The 17,601-nt window shown below is 35.6% G+C and overlaps 2 protein-coding genes across 4 annotated transcripts; both read right to left on the reverse strand.

Annotated features, from left to right (window-relative positions):
- Positions 1 to 756: 756 nt before the first annotated feature.
- Positions 757 to 5,065, reverse strand: mrpl44 (mitochondrial ribosomal protein L44). The gene is made up of 5 exons (XM_058744656.1): positions 4,798 to 5,065; positions 3,597 to 3,819; positions 3,275 to 3,520; positions 1,923 to 2,101; positions 757 to 1,605 (listed from the first exon to the last, which is right to left on the reverse strand). The coding sequence occupies exons 1-5, from the start codon at positions 4,968 to 4,970 to the stop codon at positions 1,428 to 1,430; spliced, it is 999 nt and encodes a 332-aa protein (XP_058600639.1). The 5' UTR covers positions 4,971 to 5,065; the 3' UTR covers positions 757 to 1,427.
- Positions 5,066 to 5,734: 669 nt separating this feature from the next.
- On the reverse strand, positions 5,735 to 16,584 carry mffa (mitochondrial fission factor a). Of its 3 annotated transcripts, XM_058744638.1 has the most exons (8): positions 16,414 to 16,584; positions 14,717 to 14,930; positions 13,533 to 13,702; positions 13,291 to 13,382; positions 11,096 to 11,260; positions 7,395 to 7,448; positions 7,197 to 7,281; positions 5,735 to 6,606 (listed from the first exon to the last, which is right to left on the reverse strand). In XM_058744638.1, the coding sequence occupies exons 2-8, from the start codon at positions 14,928 to 14,930 to the stop codon at positions 6,475 to 6,477; spliced, it is 912 nt and encodes a 303-aa protein (XP_058600621.1). In that variant the 5' UTR covers positions 16,414 to 16,584; the 3' UTR covers positions 5,735 to 6,474. The 3 variants fall into 3 exon arrangements, with proteins under 3 accessions (XP_058600621.1, XP_058600618.1, XP_058600619.1); XM_058744635.1 differs by lacking the exon at positions 11,096 to 11,260; XM_058744636.1 differs by lacking the exons at positions 7,395 to 7,448; positions 11,096 to 11,260.
- Positions 16,585 to 17,601: the final 1,017 nt, after the last annotated feature.

Consider the following 17,601-nt stretch of genomic DNA (forward strand, 5'->3'; position numbering starts at 1 on the left):
AAACGAAGCTGTCTAAATTAAATAAAGCATTGGCCAAATGCTGTGTGGGAGAGACTGGGGCTAGTTGTCCCCTTTTACTTCAGTGAATATTTTTTTCACGTTTTGTAAAGGCATATGCTTTGAGGTCTTGACCACCCACACTTATTACCTTATGTGACAGGGGAGTAGCAGTGTTGTATGTTTTCAGATAATGTGCGTCTTAGATTATATGGAATTGCCACATACCTAATATACATTGTAAAAAAAATTCTAAGCAGCAAATAAAATCAAGATTATTGGAGAATGCAAGTGTTACTGGCTTTTTCTTTGCAATTATTTCTGCTAACAATTTGTATGAAAACTATTTCAAATTTATTCCTAAGAAATGTTGAAACAATTTTCCCTCAAAAATTGCTTGTCAATTTCACAAATAATTACAAAGAACTGTCACGCAACACTGAATCAAGCGTGCAATTTTCAAGTAGAAAGCCTGAAATTGTATTTTCTTGTAAAACATACTCCAATAATGTGTTATATACACCTTGAAAATTATTATTATTTTTTTTTTACAGTGTACACCAAATTGGTTTCAGTAAAATTTAGACATTAAAAGAATTGTGAACCGCAAGACAATTCACAAGAATTCATCTCTTTATACAGTGCAACTACAATATTTGACTGTGTTAAGGAAATCAAAATGAAAGATGATGCAACTGAAGGAAAACCTACTGAAACTTTTTATAATTCTATTAAGTTAAACTCCAAGTGACAGATTGGTTTATATTACAAGTTCATTTTATTAAGTTTGACTGGCATTTAAAACATGAATATGGTGGTTTACTCATTAGGGTTCATTAAGATTATGTAAAGATGTAAAGAACGGTAGGTTGAATACTGTAAGATAAAAAATATTCAAAGATAATATTAAATATAGTTTAACAACAGAAGAGCAGTTATCTGCATTTCTAATCACCACTCGTGCTGGCCAACTAAGAATCTGGCTGATTAGATGAGTCAAACATCTTTATGGTGACCAACTTAGAACCACTGAGCAAAACCAGTATACATGACAACACAAAAAGTTCTATCCAGACTGAACACTTCAAATGGAACATTTTGTTCAAACTTTTATAAGCAATGAAGCTTACCATTTATATCCATCAATAATATGCAGCAATAGATGAAAGAACGTGCACCTGCAGAACAGATGAATGCTCTTAATGTAGATGTATATGATGTTTTGAATTATCCTAGTATGTGGTACATCAAGAGTTTCAGTCTTTCTGGGATATTAAATTGGACTCCAGTGACCCGACGGACACATTTCAGCAAATGAAATCGAGTTTCAACCTACATAAGCAGATGATGATGAATGTACATATTTTGGCTCCCACTGGAATCTGCTCTTCAAGCCACAGTACAAAACATTGACCGCTGGAGTCTGTCATTTATCCGCTGGTGAGAGCCTGTGCGCTGGGCTTCTGAAGCTGCCCGCGGGGTGCACTGAAGTCCCACGGTCTGCGGTTCTCGGTGATGCCGTAGAGTTTCCTCAGAGCCACGCGCGCTGCCTCCTCTTCGGCTGCTAGGACAGTCTCGCCTGGACCCTGAGCCAGCAGCTTACGGTCACTGACACAAAAAAAGATTTGGCATTTTAAAAATCAATCAAAAACCTAAACTGAGAAGAGTACTGATTATTTGCCATAGCAGTGTGTCTGAAATTGTTTCCTGGAGTAAAGACCAGAATAAATCTGACTCGACCCTGAAATGACACTTCAGATTAATCAACTAGAGCTTTATTTACAGACTGCGGAGAATATAGATCAGGGTTTAGATGCATAGCAGTGTGACATTACACAATGCTTTGCAAATGTTAATTTTCTGTTACTAACTTATCAGTGAAATTAACAATGACCTTATGCAGTTTATTAACCCTTGTGTCATACCTGTAAAGCCCGACGAAATAGAGAGGGAGGACGGTACTGGCGCCAGCAGACCGGATGAGGCGGGGCTCAGGTAAAGCTATACCTTTACGGGTCAGTTCTTTAACCAGCAGCCCCATGGGATCAACCACTTTCCACATGTCAAACAGATCTTTCCCTATTAGCTGAGTCACCAGGAAATCCTGCAAAACCACACACCCAACAAATGGATCAATAAGTGCACAAAGATTATGGTCTGTAACACATATAATGTAATGCAATGTAATAAAATAAAACAATTAAAAATATATAATAAAATAAAAAACTTCTATAATTACAATTAGAAATTTTATTTTTTAAATTAATTTTAAAATCACACACACACACACACACACACACTTATTATAAATAAAACATTTAAATGATATATCAATATAGATAGACAGATATACAAGTATAGTTATATGATAAATATGTATACATACAGTCATGGCCAAAAATATCGGCACCCTTGGTAAATATGATCAAAGGCAGCTGTGAAAATTAACCTGCATTGTTAATCCTTTTGATCTTTTATTAAAAAAATTCACAGAAATCATGATATTTCCCCCCATTTTAAATTCTTATTATCCAATGAAAGGTTAGATTTTTGTGAATTTTTTAAATAAAAGATCAAAAGGATTAACAATGCAGATTAATTTTCACAACCTTATTTGATCATATTTACCAAGGGTGCTGATATTTTTGGCCATGACTGTATTTAAAAAAAAAAAATAAAAATAAAAAAATAAGAAATAATATATATATATATATATATATATATATATATATATATATATATATATATATAATTATTCAAAATTTAAAAATAAAAATATAAACGTATGTTATTCTAAAATTAATTATTATATTAAATTATAATGATACATCACAATATTACTGTTTTACTGTATTTCTGGCCAGATAAATGCTATCTCGGTAAAAATCTTATAATATAATAACAATCAAAAATATAAACATTCTATAATTATATAATTAGAAATTTTGTTTTTATTAGTTAAATTATTTCACACACACACTCACAAAATATACATAAAAACATTTATTATAAATAAAATATATTAAAATGATGTATCTATAGACAGATATATATATATATATATATTCTAAAATTAAACAATTTAATATAAAATTAAATATGTTATTTTAAATTATAATGCTCACAATGTTCCTATTTCATTGTATTTCTGGCCAAATAAATTCTGTCTTGGTAAAAATCTTAATTATTATTCAAAATGTTGACCAGTAGTGCATATAATTTCATAGAAAAAAAAAAAAAACATGAAAAGTTAACTTTAAGAGGACTCTTGTCTTACTCTAATGAAAAGCCCGGCTCGCACAGGCCCGCTGCTCTGCTCCAGAGCACCAATCACAGCAAAGAACGTTCCTTGCAGGGCTTCATCTGGAACAGGAAACTCTGCACTCATCGTCAAATCCTCCACTGCGAGGTTCCGTGCGACGTGACACATGACCTCTGACCCTGTCAGGTGGCCGACGACAGCTGCCACACCCTCTTCAGGCAGGCTGGGAAAGCTGCCCCTGCACCAGTCACTGAGGAAACCCTGTACAAAACAATGGAAGGAGAGGAATAAGAATATCATACCAATTTTTGAGCATAAGACTCATCAGTGTTCTCACCTTTGTGAACTGTTGACCGTGCACACACAGCTCGCCGTTGTCTTTCAGGTTGAGGGCAGTCGTCTCCAAATCAAGGCCCAACGCTCGCCTCCTCTCCTCCTCAGATCGCAGGTAACACGCGCTCACAAACGCCATCTTCAGAAGCTCCAGAGAGAAACTCTCCTGCAGTCGGGCACTGAAAGCCTCCACTTCAGCATGATAATCAAAGTTTGGCTGCTGGGAGCTGACGGGAAGAGAAAAGAGGGTTAAAGAGGTGCGCATAAAATAACACACAGCCCCCCACACACACATTTTTGTTCATTTTTGACATTGTGACAGATGTGAAAATGCGTGAATGATGTTTATCTGAAAGCAAAACAATGCAAACAGGTTTTCTGTAAGGGGTAAGTTTAGGGTTAGGGGATAGAAAATATCATTTGGTCAGTTTAAAAGTCTATGGAAAATCCCCACAATTCACAGAAACACACACACACACAGGTGTGTAATTTGATGCCATTTAAGTTGATTATACATTTAAAAAAAAAGAAAAAATTAAATGAGTAAATGACAGAATTTTCATTTTTGGGCGAACTATCCCTTTAAGGTTTATCAATGCCAATCATTTCAAAAAGGCCTAAGATAAGATAAGATATACTATTTATTATATTCCTCAAACCAATTAATAGTATTAATATACTGTATGTACTGCCATTGCATTTGTTTTTTTTGTTTTCAAAATAACATGCTCCTAGTCTAAAACGTAAAAATACCAATAATTCGAGTATCAGTCATGCATTTTCATTACCGCAGTGTATACTTTGTTAAAGTGTATTAAGTGAAAAGCCTTTAATTGACAGGAAATTATAAAAAATGTGCTACTATTTCAGCCCCGAACAGATGACAGGATAAAGTAACGACTAGAATGCATGGGGTAACACATCTGCAGGTTTAGTGCTCACAATACAAACAAATGAGGAGAATAAGAGACACAAAATATCACCAACAATCTAATTTATCCGTAAACTGATCAATACATAACGCGTTTATATTGATATTTACTGGCTGTTACTCAAAACCTAGTGTGTTGCCTACCTAGACAGCATTTTGTTGGGATCACAGACATGCTCTAAAACGCCCAAATATAATGTCTAGGTAGGCAGCTCACTATGATTTGAGACGCAGCCGGAGAGTATCATAAGTGGCCTTGAGATGTTCTACTGACCGTGGCTTTGGAGGTGGAGGTCCCTCCATCTTTCTCTTCCTCTCCATGATGAGCGTGTAAGCCTTCATCCATCTCTTCTTCTCTCTGATGTGTGTGAGCATCACTCCTCTGCACACATGATGGAAATGCAGAGGTAATACAGCGCGACTCACGAGCGCCCTGCACGCCGCCATGACAGCCGCGACCTGACACTGCACAGTCCGCGAAAGAGCGTCAGAAAGCGGGAAGGAAACTGTCCACAGCGCCACCACGTGTCTGGAGCACTGCGTTTGTGCCATTTGTCAAGGTGGGCTCCATAAATGAGAAATTAAAATGTTGCCACAAGTGATTAAAACTACCCGAATTTGTGTAATACATTTATTTTTAATAATCATCAATATGGCAATTACTTATTAGTACAATATAAAAAGTATGAATGACCATGGTACTTAATATAAGTTCTAGAGTAGTTATTTGTTAATTAAAACTATATATTTTTTTTTGTTCTGGTAAATAAAATAAAGCTGAAACAAATACATAATAAATAATACATAATTATTATATGAAAAGCTTAAATAAAAAAATAGACAAAATATACAAATATTAGATGAAAAACTTAAATGCAAACAAAAATATTTCCTTGGCAACTAACTGAAATAAGCAAAACGACTACAATTACGACAAATAAACTAAAATGAATATAATTAAATCTATATAAAAATGACAAAATCGCCTAATAAAATTGACTAAAACATAATATATATATAATATATATTTAAATATGAATATTATAGTAGTATAAAAATAAATACTAAAATAGTAAGTACATATTTTTAAATCACTAAGATTTTTTTTTTTTTACTCTTAATCGGTCATGCTTAAAACCAAAAATTATACTTCACCTTCAGAAATTAAACAAACAAGCAAATCCAGAAGATTAGAAGCAGACAAGATAGAGTGCAGTTCACTACTGTTGTCATTTATTCAAATAAAAGCATTTGTAATACAATGTTCATGGCTCTGTGAGAGGAAAACTGAATGTGTATCATTTCAGTAATATCCTGCAGAAAATGAGCAGAAATAACAACATCAGCATATTACGATAATTTACATAAATAATGACCAGGACTAAACTCACACTTAACAAGTATGGTTTCTATGCCGATGCAAGTAACATACAGATGTACATAACGTACCTAAAATCACAACAGTCTGTAAATATTCTTATTATATGCTTTTTTTTTGACTATTCCATATCAGTGCATTCCATTCCATTGGTCTTTGTAAAAGTTGACATAATATTGTACTAATTTGTATAGTAAACCTATGGAAAAATAAATGATTACACCCAAAGCTTAAAGACAGATGAAGTAATATATACATCTGGTTCATGCTCGACTTACGCAGAAAAACATAAACAAAAAAAAAAGTAATTAAATATGTACAAAACCAAGAAAAAGAACAATTGTACAGTTGTACAAATAGAAAAAAAGTATAAATACATATTTATAATAATAAAATGAAACCAGACAGAAAAACCCAAACAACAACACAAAAGCTATCTCTGACTTTACCGCTCTTACTGTGAAGAAAATAAAACATTTTAGCCATTAAAAAAATACGGCTAAAGTTTGACACATATAACAGAGGGGCGAAGGTTTGATTTTGCCCCTCCCACATTGCAGAGTCCCTGTTGCTTTAGCGACGGAACCAAACCCAGCTGTTGATAAGCCAGAAAGCTACAGTGATGGAATACATGATCATTTCTCGCTTGACTCTCTCTTTGTTCTCCTCCTCCAAGAGCTGCAAACGCCGGTTCAGCTTAACAATCTGTAATGACAAGAAATCAAAGAAATGAATAAACCCCTCCATCGCTCAGGTCAAGTAATGCGCAATTACACAGACTACTGTTTAAAAATTTGGGGTCAGTAAGATTTTACTGAAAGAAATTCATACTTCTATTCAGCAAGGATGCATTAAATTGATCAAAAGTGCGAGTAAAGACATTTATAATGTTAAATGAATAAATAAATTATGTTCTCATAAATAAATTATGTTTCTGTTAATCAAAGAATCCTGGAAATAAAATGTATCAAGGTTTCCGCACAAATATTCATCAACACAACTGTATTTAACATTGACAATAATACAAATGTTTCTTAAGGCACCAAATCAGCACATTTGTATGATTTATGAAGGATCATGTGACTCTGAAGAGTGGAGTAATGATGCTGAAAATTCAACTTTGCCATCACAGGTTTTGTATTTTTGATCAAATAAATGCAGCCTTGGTGAGCCAAAGAGACTTCTTTCAAAAATATTTGAAAGGTAGTGTACCTAAAATGGGTCTTTAATTTTTTTAATTCTACTTTTACATGTATTTTTTAAACCCTGTACAATATTAAAGAGCAGAATATAACCTGTCTGCGTAGAGAGGTGGCATCCACAACAGCCATGTCGTCTGCTCCTCCCTCCAGAGTCGAGTCCAGTGTGGCCAGGGCATGCCTGTCAAAAACATTATTTCATTTCATAAGATACTGAGATTGTATTGAGAGGATAGAGAGAAAAACAAATCGAGAGAAAAAACAGATGAGAGGGAAGAGATGAGAGGAAGTTACCTGTTGTCATGCTGGGGGTTAGAGAGGGTTGAACCCCCTCTAAGAGATGGCTTGCTGAGAAGCGGATATGGAGAAAGTAAGAGAGGGAAAGGACAAAAGAAGACATAGACAGACAGACAGACAACTTTAATAACATGCACTTCAAATGGTATATAATATGTATATACTGCAGGTGGTTTTTGTCTCACAAACCATGTCAACGTTTTCTAATCAAATAAAACTTGCAAAAGAAATTATGATTTTATGGTAAAGCAGCCAACTGCACAGATGTAAACACAAAAATTTAGTCTCGTTTTCACACAGTGGTTTTACACAAACCTACAGTGCCTGTCAGTGGAATTGAAGTTAATGCCATTCTGAAAGCTACTAACGAGAAGCCAAGCAGGTCACAGGGCACAGGAAATGAGCTCATGAATACCAACTGTGCAGGTATTCACAGAAACCAAAATGAAAGGAATGTTCTGTATTCAATTTAAGGCTGTATCAATTCACAGCATTTGTGGCATAATATTGTTTACCAAAGAAAAAATGAAAATAAGAATTGTTTCTTTAGCAGCAAATCAGCATATTAAAATGATTTCAGAAGGATCATGTGATATTGAAGATTGAAGTAATGGCTGCAAGAAATTCAGCTTAAATTACATCACAGCAATAAATTACATTTTAAAATGTGTTACAACAATAGTTACTTCATTTTTACTGTATAATGTATGTTACTGTATTTTTGATCAAATAAATGTGTGTGTGTGTGTATATATTTTAAGGAAAAATGCAGTAGTAAAATATAATAATAACATATAAATACAGCTGTGATTTTTTTCTTAATTTAAAGGGATACTCCACCCCAAAATGAAAATTTTGTCATTAATCACTTACCCCCATGTCGTTCCAAACCCGTAAAAGCTTAATTCATCTTCGGAACATAATTTAAGATATTTTAGATTAGAGATGCACCAATTGACTGGCCAGTGATCAGAATCGGCCAATCAGTCTCACGTCTAGCCGATTCCGAGCCGATCCTTTTATTGCCAGCGGCGCAGGCATTCAGTGTAAACGGCGACTGATAATGTATTTCTGTCGTGCCAGATGAGGCTTGCACAGCCTGAGTGAGTGTGTGAGAGAGACAGCACACACAAAGTAACTCACAGAAATGTATAGATGCATACTGCGGTAGAAATAAAAAAAGAAAAGATATTTACAAAATATGATTCAGATAAGCAACATTATACAGCCATGAAGTTTCCCCGAATATCAATATCAACACGATTTCAATGTGACACTGATTTTATAAAATAGTTTTTTTTTTGATTTTATAAAATTAAGTGACTTAGATTTTAGACAAAATATTGACTGTGTTTGCTCAATTTCGCTGACGAAAATAGTTCCGATCAAAGGCACAGCAGAACTGTTGTATGTCTCCGAGTTTCGTTACTGAATGAATCCACGTTTATGAACGAATCGAGTGAGTCAATGATTCAGTGGTTCATTCATAAGGACAGTCACTTGCCTCGTTTCTGAATGAATCAGCAGTTTGAATGAATCGGTTGAATGAATGAATAAATGACTCATTCATTAAAACAGACACCTGCCGCTACCTACTGGTGAAAACCGGGAGTCTTGTGACTGTCCCATTGACTGCCAAGTAAATTACACCGTCAAGGCACAGAAAAGTATGAAAAGTAGGGTTGTGACGGTGAGGAAATTTTCCCACCGATTAATCGACGTGTGACAACACCGGTAATACCGGTATCACCGTTTGAGTTTTCCCTCTTTTCCTCGCTTTCCTTTGCTTAAATAACTTGTGCATTGCACCGTACTTTCACTTTTAAATTAGCGGCAATTCGGCATCGATTGCTTGAATTCAATTCAAGCAACAACAAAATACAACGTAGAACATAGCGCTAACTTTTATTAACAAAACTAATAAAAATACACCATGCTATATGCCTAATATAAAATGACGTACAAATTTTAAATAGGTATAGGCTACAAAACTAAAAATCAGTAAAGACCGAGGAACAAATAATTATAAAACGTAGAACGTTTATTAGCGATTAAGAAAGTTTGGAGGCACGGACTGCATACATCTTGATGTAAAATAATGGGAAAAAATATCACAGTTTAAATAAAATAAAAATCAGCAAATACCATGGAACCAAATAAATGAGAAACAAATGTTAAAACACACAAACCGCCCCCCAAAAAAACCTTCCAATATCACCTTAGATAAATGGCAGGTCAACAGGCTTTTGAAATATTTTTTAAACAGGCACTTTTACATTTAGTTTTGAAACTCTTCTGCCATCGTCTTGTCTGTCTCACCTCTTCTTGACAGTCAGCTCTCCTCACGTGATAAATGAAATCTGATTTGTGATGTGCGACTGTTGTTTGTTCGATGTGCTGCATTGAGCAGCCGTGTTCAGTTCTAATTGTAGTGTCTGTTCTCTAACTGAACTAAATTATTTTTATAACTATAAAAACAATTAAAATGACGGTGAGGGACGGTGGGCAAGTTGCGGCTTAACACCGGTATCACCGCCAACACTGTCTATCGCAGCAAGCCTAATGAAAAGCATCGTCAAAATAGTCCATCTGCCATCAGTGGTTCAATCTGAACTTTATGAAGCGACGAGAATATTTTTTTTCTATGCAAAGAAATTAAAATAACGACTTTATTCAACAATTTATCTCATCTGCGTCAGCGCAGCGCCATTTTGGAGAATATCCGCTGGACGCAAACTGCGTATACTGTTCTGTGTCAGCAGCACCACACAGATACGCCTTCTATGTGTATTTACGCTTTGATTTGAACGAAAACAGCGAATCCTTGTGGTATGGCTGACACAGAACAGCATACGCTATTTGTGTCCAGCGGATATTCTCCAAAATGGCGCTACGCTAACGCAGATGAGATGAATTGTTGAATAAAGTCCTTATTTTTCTGGGCCTTGACAGTGATAATTACTTGGCAGTCAATGGGACAGTCACAAGCCTCTCAGTTTTCATCCAAAATATCTTAAATTGTGTTCCGAAGACGAACGAAGTTTTTACGGGTTTGGAACGACATGGGGGTAAGTGATTAATGACAAAATTTTCATTTTGGGGTGGAGTAACCCTTTAAATAAAATGATAAAAAATATATTTTTAGTGGCAATCATGCCACAAATGCTGTCAATATAGATTAAACTTAGTAAAGAACACAAACATTTCTTTATAAACTATACAGCAATGCCACAAACTGCTTGTGTAATTTTAACTGAAATCTAATAGCTCAGGGGAAAAGGAAAGGATTCCAACAAAAGAGAAAGAAATAAAATCTTGTGCGCATTTCTACTCATGCTAAACATAAAACCCCAAACCGAGAGGCTGAGAAAGAAATGGAGTTTAAGAAAGCACCATGTCCACATCCAACAGCAAACAACACAGAGATAAAGCTGTCGTTTAACAAACTACCTCTTCAAATTTTAATATGTAGGGTTTTCTACTTTGCAGTTCAAAAGAGAATTGTTTGTCTGTCAGTGCAAATATCCTCAGTGCATTTTCTCTCCAAATCAGTTTATCAGAATGACACGTGAATGTCTATCAGTCGTAGAGGACTTTGCTCCTGGATTAATCTGATTAGTTAATCGGTGAAGCAACAGCTAATTTAGCCAAAAGTCAGTCTGTCAGGGCAGATTCAGGGGTCTGATGTCAAAGGTCACCTGCGCTGGTTCTCGTCCAGGACCTCCAGGACCTGAAGGTAGGCCCGACGTGTGGTGGACTGGATGAAGGAAAGGACGCCGCGGGCGCTGAAGAGGTTATACCCATCCTCGGCACCACCGAGAGGAGCCATAGTGCGCAATGCAGCAGAGGGGGAGGGAGTCATACTAACCGAACCACAGAGAAAGAGAGAGAGAGAGAGAGAGAGAGGGCAACGAAAGAACAAGAGAGGAAAAGTAGAAGATACAAGTGAGAGAGAAAGTCAAACAAATTTTAGGTTTCAGAAAGAAGGAAATAAAAGGAGAAAGAATGAAATAGAAGTCGGAGGAAGAAAATAAAGACTGCAACAGATGGGCAACAGCCTCACCATATATACAAAAGGTTCACAAGCCCAATACAAACCCTTCAACAAGCAAACTCTCATCGTTTAACAACACAAACACACAAAGCAGTCTCTTAGTATCACAACCTCAAAAGCAGATTTGAAACGGCTGAACTCAAATCAGACTAACGATGAGGCTGTTTACTGAACCACTGAATCCATCTACACTAATCCAAACAGACACAACTTCACTGAGATCCATAAAATGGTCTGCTTTAAAAATGGTGCACATCAAAAACAGCTCAGGTATTTGTTAGGTGAATCTCACGTCCAGGTCACATTTCACCAACCCCAGAAAAAAATAATTGAGGGAAAAATGTTTTATTATTAAGCACAATTGTTCATACTACTATAATCTGTATAAAATAAGGGTTATATACTGTAATAATATATATTGTTTTATTTAAAAATGATTTATCATATATACATTTTGTTATTGTATGGTACAATAATATTTTTATATTATATCCTTTGAATAGTTTAGCAATAATGTTTTTGCATCACAGATGAATTTATTAGAACTGCCAAACACTGAGTTTGTGTACTGTTAATTCATATAATTAATTTTGTTTATTGCCATTGTATTAGTTAATATTGTTAAATAATTGAATACACTACAATTCAAAGTTTAGGGTCGGTAGGATTTTGATATTTGAGTCTCGTATGCTCTCCAAGGAGTATTTGCAAGCATTTATTTGATTAAAAAACAGTTATGAAATATTTTTACAATTTAAAATAGCTATATTCTATTTATGTAATTTATACCTGTGATGCAAATCTGAAATTCCAGCAGCCATTACTCCAATGCTCAGTGTCACATGATCCTTCAGAAATCATTCTAATATGCTGACTATTATCAATGTTGTAAACAGTTGTGCTGCCTAATATTTTCATAGAAACTGTGATACTTTTATTTGAGGATTCTTTGATAAATAGAACATACCTTTTTCAAAATAGAAATCTTGTATCATCATAAATATTTTTACAGTCACTTTTGATAAATTTAATGCATCCTTTCTTAATAAAATTATTAATCTCTTATGTACTGACCCTACACTTTTAAAAACGGTAGTGTGCATGTGTTATATTATATTATGTTATATTAGTAGATTCTGTTAAAATGTTTTTTTTTTTTTTACTAAATCTAAATTAAGAGTAAAATTTAATAAAACAGTTTGGCTGATGGACGTGAAGCATTTAGATTAGTAGCAGAAGCTGCACTAGTCTTCATTTTATTGGGGTCCATAAAAAGAAAAAGAGATGCTGGTCAATGGTGGGTTTACGTACTTTTACTGACAGCCCAGCCAATCAGAAAACACCATGTCAAAACAAGCAAACAACCGGTTAAAGGAGAATGACTGATCTGTTTTTTTAAGTACAAACCCTCCGTGTGAACAGCTTCTCAATGCCAGGAGTGGCCATTCATTAGAATAGAATAGAAAACAATAGAGTAGAATAGAGCTGTCATGCAGTCACAGCATGAGAGAAATTGACTGACAAAGCAACTCTAAACTACACTGACCAATATCACAAGTTGTGATAAAATTGGTCTTGACCATGACTGACAAGTGTGATTGTGCCACTCCTGTACATGCAATAACATGCACTGAGGTTAAAAAAAAGCACAAAAGCCAAACCGAAAGGGCTTGAAACTAAACAATATACATGCATGGTTCTAACTCACCCCCTTTGAGTCAGCATCATGAAGGGAGAAAGAGAGACACCAGGGAGGAGGAAAAAAACATATAATGGAGTGAGAGGGCCAGAGGTGAAACAAAAGTACATATGCGTGTGTATTCGTGGCTTAACACTCACATGGAGTCGTTTCTGGCGAGCTGGCTATTGTGATGCACACTTGTGTTCTCGCTGACCGAGCGCTCTCTCCGTGTCCTGGATTGCGTGCGCACCTGTGTGAAGCAGAAAAAAACGAAAGTGGACAGGTGTTCCTCATTTTACTAAACCCAAGCTGACACACTGTTGTTCTTTTTTTAGTGACGTTCATTAACGGTCACATTTACACCGCTTCCGTCTTGCTAAATTTGGTCTGTCCCACTTACTTCTTCATTGTGGTGACTGGCGGAGCTCAGCTGCTCCATTTCGAGGAAGTCGATGGGCCTTTCATTGAGTGTCAGGACCCGAGGTGGTGTCTTGAGGGACAGTGTTGACTCCAGTGTGGTGGATTGGATGAGGTCTAGATCTCTGGGAAACTGCATGTCATCACTGTCTCCTAAAAAGAAAGATTGAGCAAATGATCAGACATTCAACCCTTTGACAATTGGTCAGCAAATGAAATTGACCAAATCTATGACTTTAGTTTTTATATAAAACACAAAAGAAGATATTCTGGAGAATTTTTTTTTTTTTTATATATAATTAAGAGCCACTGGGCTCAAAAACAACATTTTATTGTCTAGACAAAAATATATATATTTTTTAAAACAGGTTCGGAAAGGAAAAAAAGACAGAATTAAAATTTTGGGGTGTTTTATTTTTGGGATTGTTGATTTCGTGAATTTTTACATTTTGGGATCCACTGATAGCAATTTTTACATTTTTATTTATTTTTATGTAATAGTGCTGCAGGGATGACATTTTTGTAAGGCATAGCCAGTTCTATCTCTTTTTTTGTGTTTATCACACATTTGTTTAGTTTCTTCAATGGGTTTATGGTTAAAGGCCTAAAAAAGGTCTGTGCATAAGACTTTCACGTTTTATTCTACAACATAAAATACATCAAATTTACTAGTCTGCTTTACAGCATCATTGTGTTTAAAATTATACTCCTGCAAACTATTCGAACATTTTTTTTTTTTTTTTTTTGTGAAAGTTGTCAGAAGCTTAGTTGTGCGACTTTGGTGTAGTTTGTTTATAGCCATTTATATGTTTATCTTTTTATTTCTGGTGTCATACAAGTTGTGCTCATTTGTGAAGATTATCATGATGAACAAAATATGTGAGTATCATGAACTTTTGTTGGTCACAGGGCCTATGTCCTGCAATAATCCAAAAGCCAATGGAAAAATTCCATTAGTTTTTTTGTTGAGAGAACCAGGGCTGCATTTCCCAAAAGCATCGTAAATCTAAGTTGAGGAGAAACTAATTGTTGCTTTTTAGAACTAAACAATGCTTTTGGGAAACGCAGCCCAGGGTGATGCGAACTTTTGGGCTGGCCTATAAAAATACATCATCACTGCACTATATCCCACTGTAACGTGCAAACAAAGATCTTCCCATCTCATACCTGCCACCACGATTCTCTCGGGAACGTGCATCATTGCCGTGTGGAGCGTCTCATGCTCTGGAAGCTCCTGCTCTTCAGACTCATACGGAGCCACTTTGAGCTGCTCAGGAATACGCATTCTCTGACTGATGCCCTCTGTGTACTCCAGCTCATAGTGGATCCGGTTCATCTCCGCCATCTCGGCTGTGGGAGAGGGGAACGCCGCTCCATTCATCTACAGGGAAAGAGGAGGAGGGCTGTGATGTGAGGACCTTAATGTGTCAATCAAAAAAGAATTCTAAAGGAATGTGCCCAGAATTCCTATTGGAATTTTATCATACATTGAAACCAATCAAATGTGATTAAATAGGAATCCTCAAAGAATCAAATACAATTTTACAACGTTTTGATATTTTCTTCTTTTATTTCCTTCTTGTACTGTAATAAAGGTTTCATGTCAGGATAGCTAAAAGAAACCAGTGCTGCGTTTCACAAAAGCTTCGTAACCCTAAGTAGATCGTAGAACCATTGCCACCAATGGTCTGTACAATCAACATATCTTACGATGCCCAGATTATAATCCTGAAAAAGGTCCTTTATTTTCCTTTACATTTTATTGCATAGGTAATTATAGTTATTTTTATTGTTTATTAGTATTATCTTTATACTACTATAGCATTTATTAGTATTTTACATTCGCGTTTATTTTTATGTTTTTATCTTAAAGTTTTAGTTATTTTGTAATGTGCTTTTTTAAACACATTTCTATTAAGCTTTAATCTATTTTTATATCAGTTTTAGTACTTTATTTAATTTATAATACAATTCATTCATTATTTCGCTTATTGCCAAGGCAGCATTTCTCATTTTAAATTTTTAGTTTAGTTTTAAATTCTTCAACTAATATTTATATTTCATTCAAGTTTTATTTCAATTACCAAAAACAATTAATAATAGTTTTAGTTTCATTTAACAATAACAACACTTGTACTTAACGATCTAGTTTTGTTATGCTTAATCCAAAGTAAAATCCAAAGATGATCCCTTATATTTCCTTTCAAATTATAAAACGAAATACCTCCAAACAGCAAAACCGGAATCACATGTCTTACCTGGCATGTGACATTTACCCATGATTCAAAAAGAGTTCATTAGACTGTAAGCTTGGTTGAGTGGTAACTAAATAATACCACTTATGTAATATAGATAAATAACCAATCATGGCACTATTATGCCCAGATCCTCAGGCTAAAATGAAGCATAGAAAGGAAAGCAGCCGTCATCTGTATCTTGGTTAGGGTTAGGAATTAACCCTATTTCAGGAAGCAAACTGCCACTGAATACGCTGGCTACTCCAAAGTTTAATCTCTTAAGCATGCCGACTGAATGCTATTGTGGATTGCGTTTCAGAAAGTCAGCCAACAAAAACAACATCAACATGGGCGGTTTTAGTTTCATTTATGCTGGATACAAGGCAGCATTGACAGCAGCAGCACTACCGTAGAAGCACTTGTAATATTTTGTTTTGAATGATTGGGTGGATCAATTCAAAACGAGCAGAAAATACATTAAGTTAAGTACTTTAATGTGTCATATTTGGGGCGTAAAACTGCGGAAATAGATGATGAGCACATCAGGGCCCCAGAGTACATCAATGACAGCTGATAAAGGGCCAAAGCATGACCGAAAACCACATCACAAATCTTTCAGACACATACCTTCACCGAGATCAGATCCGCCGACCGATTAGACACGTTAAAGTGAAATGCTATCGTAAAATGCGATTATTTTGTGCTTTTTTTTTTTAGAAATAGACAATCATCCCGCAGTACAGCACAGACCAGATCAACCCAGACCTGCGTGAAGCTGGCACACGCTGTTAAACTAAAAGAGCGTAAAGCGCTTCAAAATAAAAGTCTCTCGGTATGTTATTTAAAAGTCACGCGTTTTCACCACCATGGGTTTTCACGTTCTCTTCTGGCGAAAGTTTGTTAATTATCACAGTCTGTAAATACGTTTCAGTTTCAGTTTATTTTGCATTGCATTCCCTCAGTCACAAAGCAGGACAAATTACAACTGTGATGGAAATGTTTTGAAACAATTGTTTAATAATTATTTATTTCTATTTAAGTTGTTTGACTTTTTTATTACATTAAAAAGCACGATCCACCAGCTGAGTAGACGCGTTAAGTTTTGGTAAATGGCACAGTGGTAATGACTAAGGGCAACACAAAACATTTACATTTAGTAGAATAAAACCTAGGCTACCTGGTTTGTACTGTGGTATTACAAAAGCAAAAGGATATTCACAAATGTAAAACACAGAATTTGAGATGTTATGGGGCGTCGTGTTTCAATCGTGGCCCCTACTGGTTGAGTGCGCGCTCTCTGTGTGTGTGTGTGTAGTAAGTGTGCTTGGAAGAGCGCTGAGCGATTGTCCAGTCTGTCTCAGTGAGCTCCCAGTTGAGGATACCAGCTCCAGGACTCTAGGATGCTCGATGCAAGGAGAAAAGTTTAGTGCTTTCATAAAGTTATTAACTACAGCACCTTACAAGTGTATAATGAAGTAAACGGACACTTTAAAGTGGACGGTGGGCCCCTGAAACCTGCTGACCACAAGCCCTGAAGAGTGTTTGCTGCATGTGGATGCTGTGAACGATGTGCTGCTCCGTGGCGCTTCTGCTCTGCTGTGTGATCGTGTCTCTGAACGGCGCAGCATCACTGGACCTGCAGCCAGACATGTGAGTGACTCTATATTAGCTATATTTATTTTTAAAGTTTTGTGGTCGCAAAGGTCGTATAGGGGAAATTCTTATCTGACACTTAATTCCAACATGTGTAAAACAAAACAAACTGTGTTTTATCTCAAAATAATCAAAGAAAACACTTTAGAATAACTTTAATTA

This window comes from Onychostoma macrolepis, chromosome 15 (assembly GCF_012432095.1).
Source record: "Onychostoma macrolepis isolate SWU-2019 chromosome 15, ASM1243209v1, whole genome shotgun sequence".
NCBI lineage: Eukaryota > Metazoa > Chordata > Actinopteri > Cypriniformes > Cyprinidae > Onychostoma > Onychostoma macrolepis.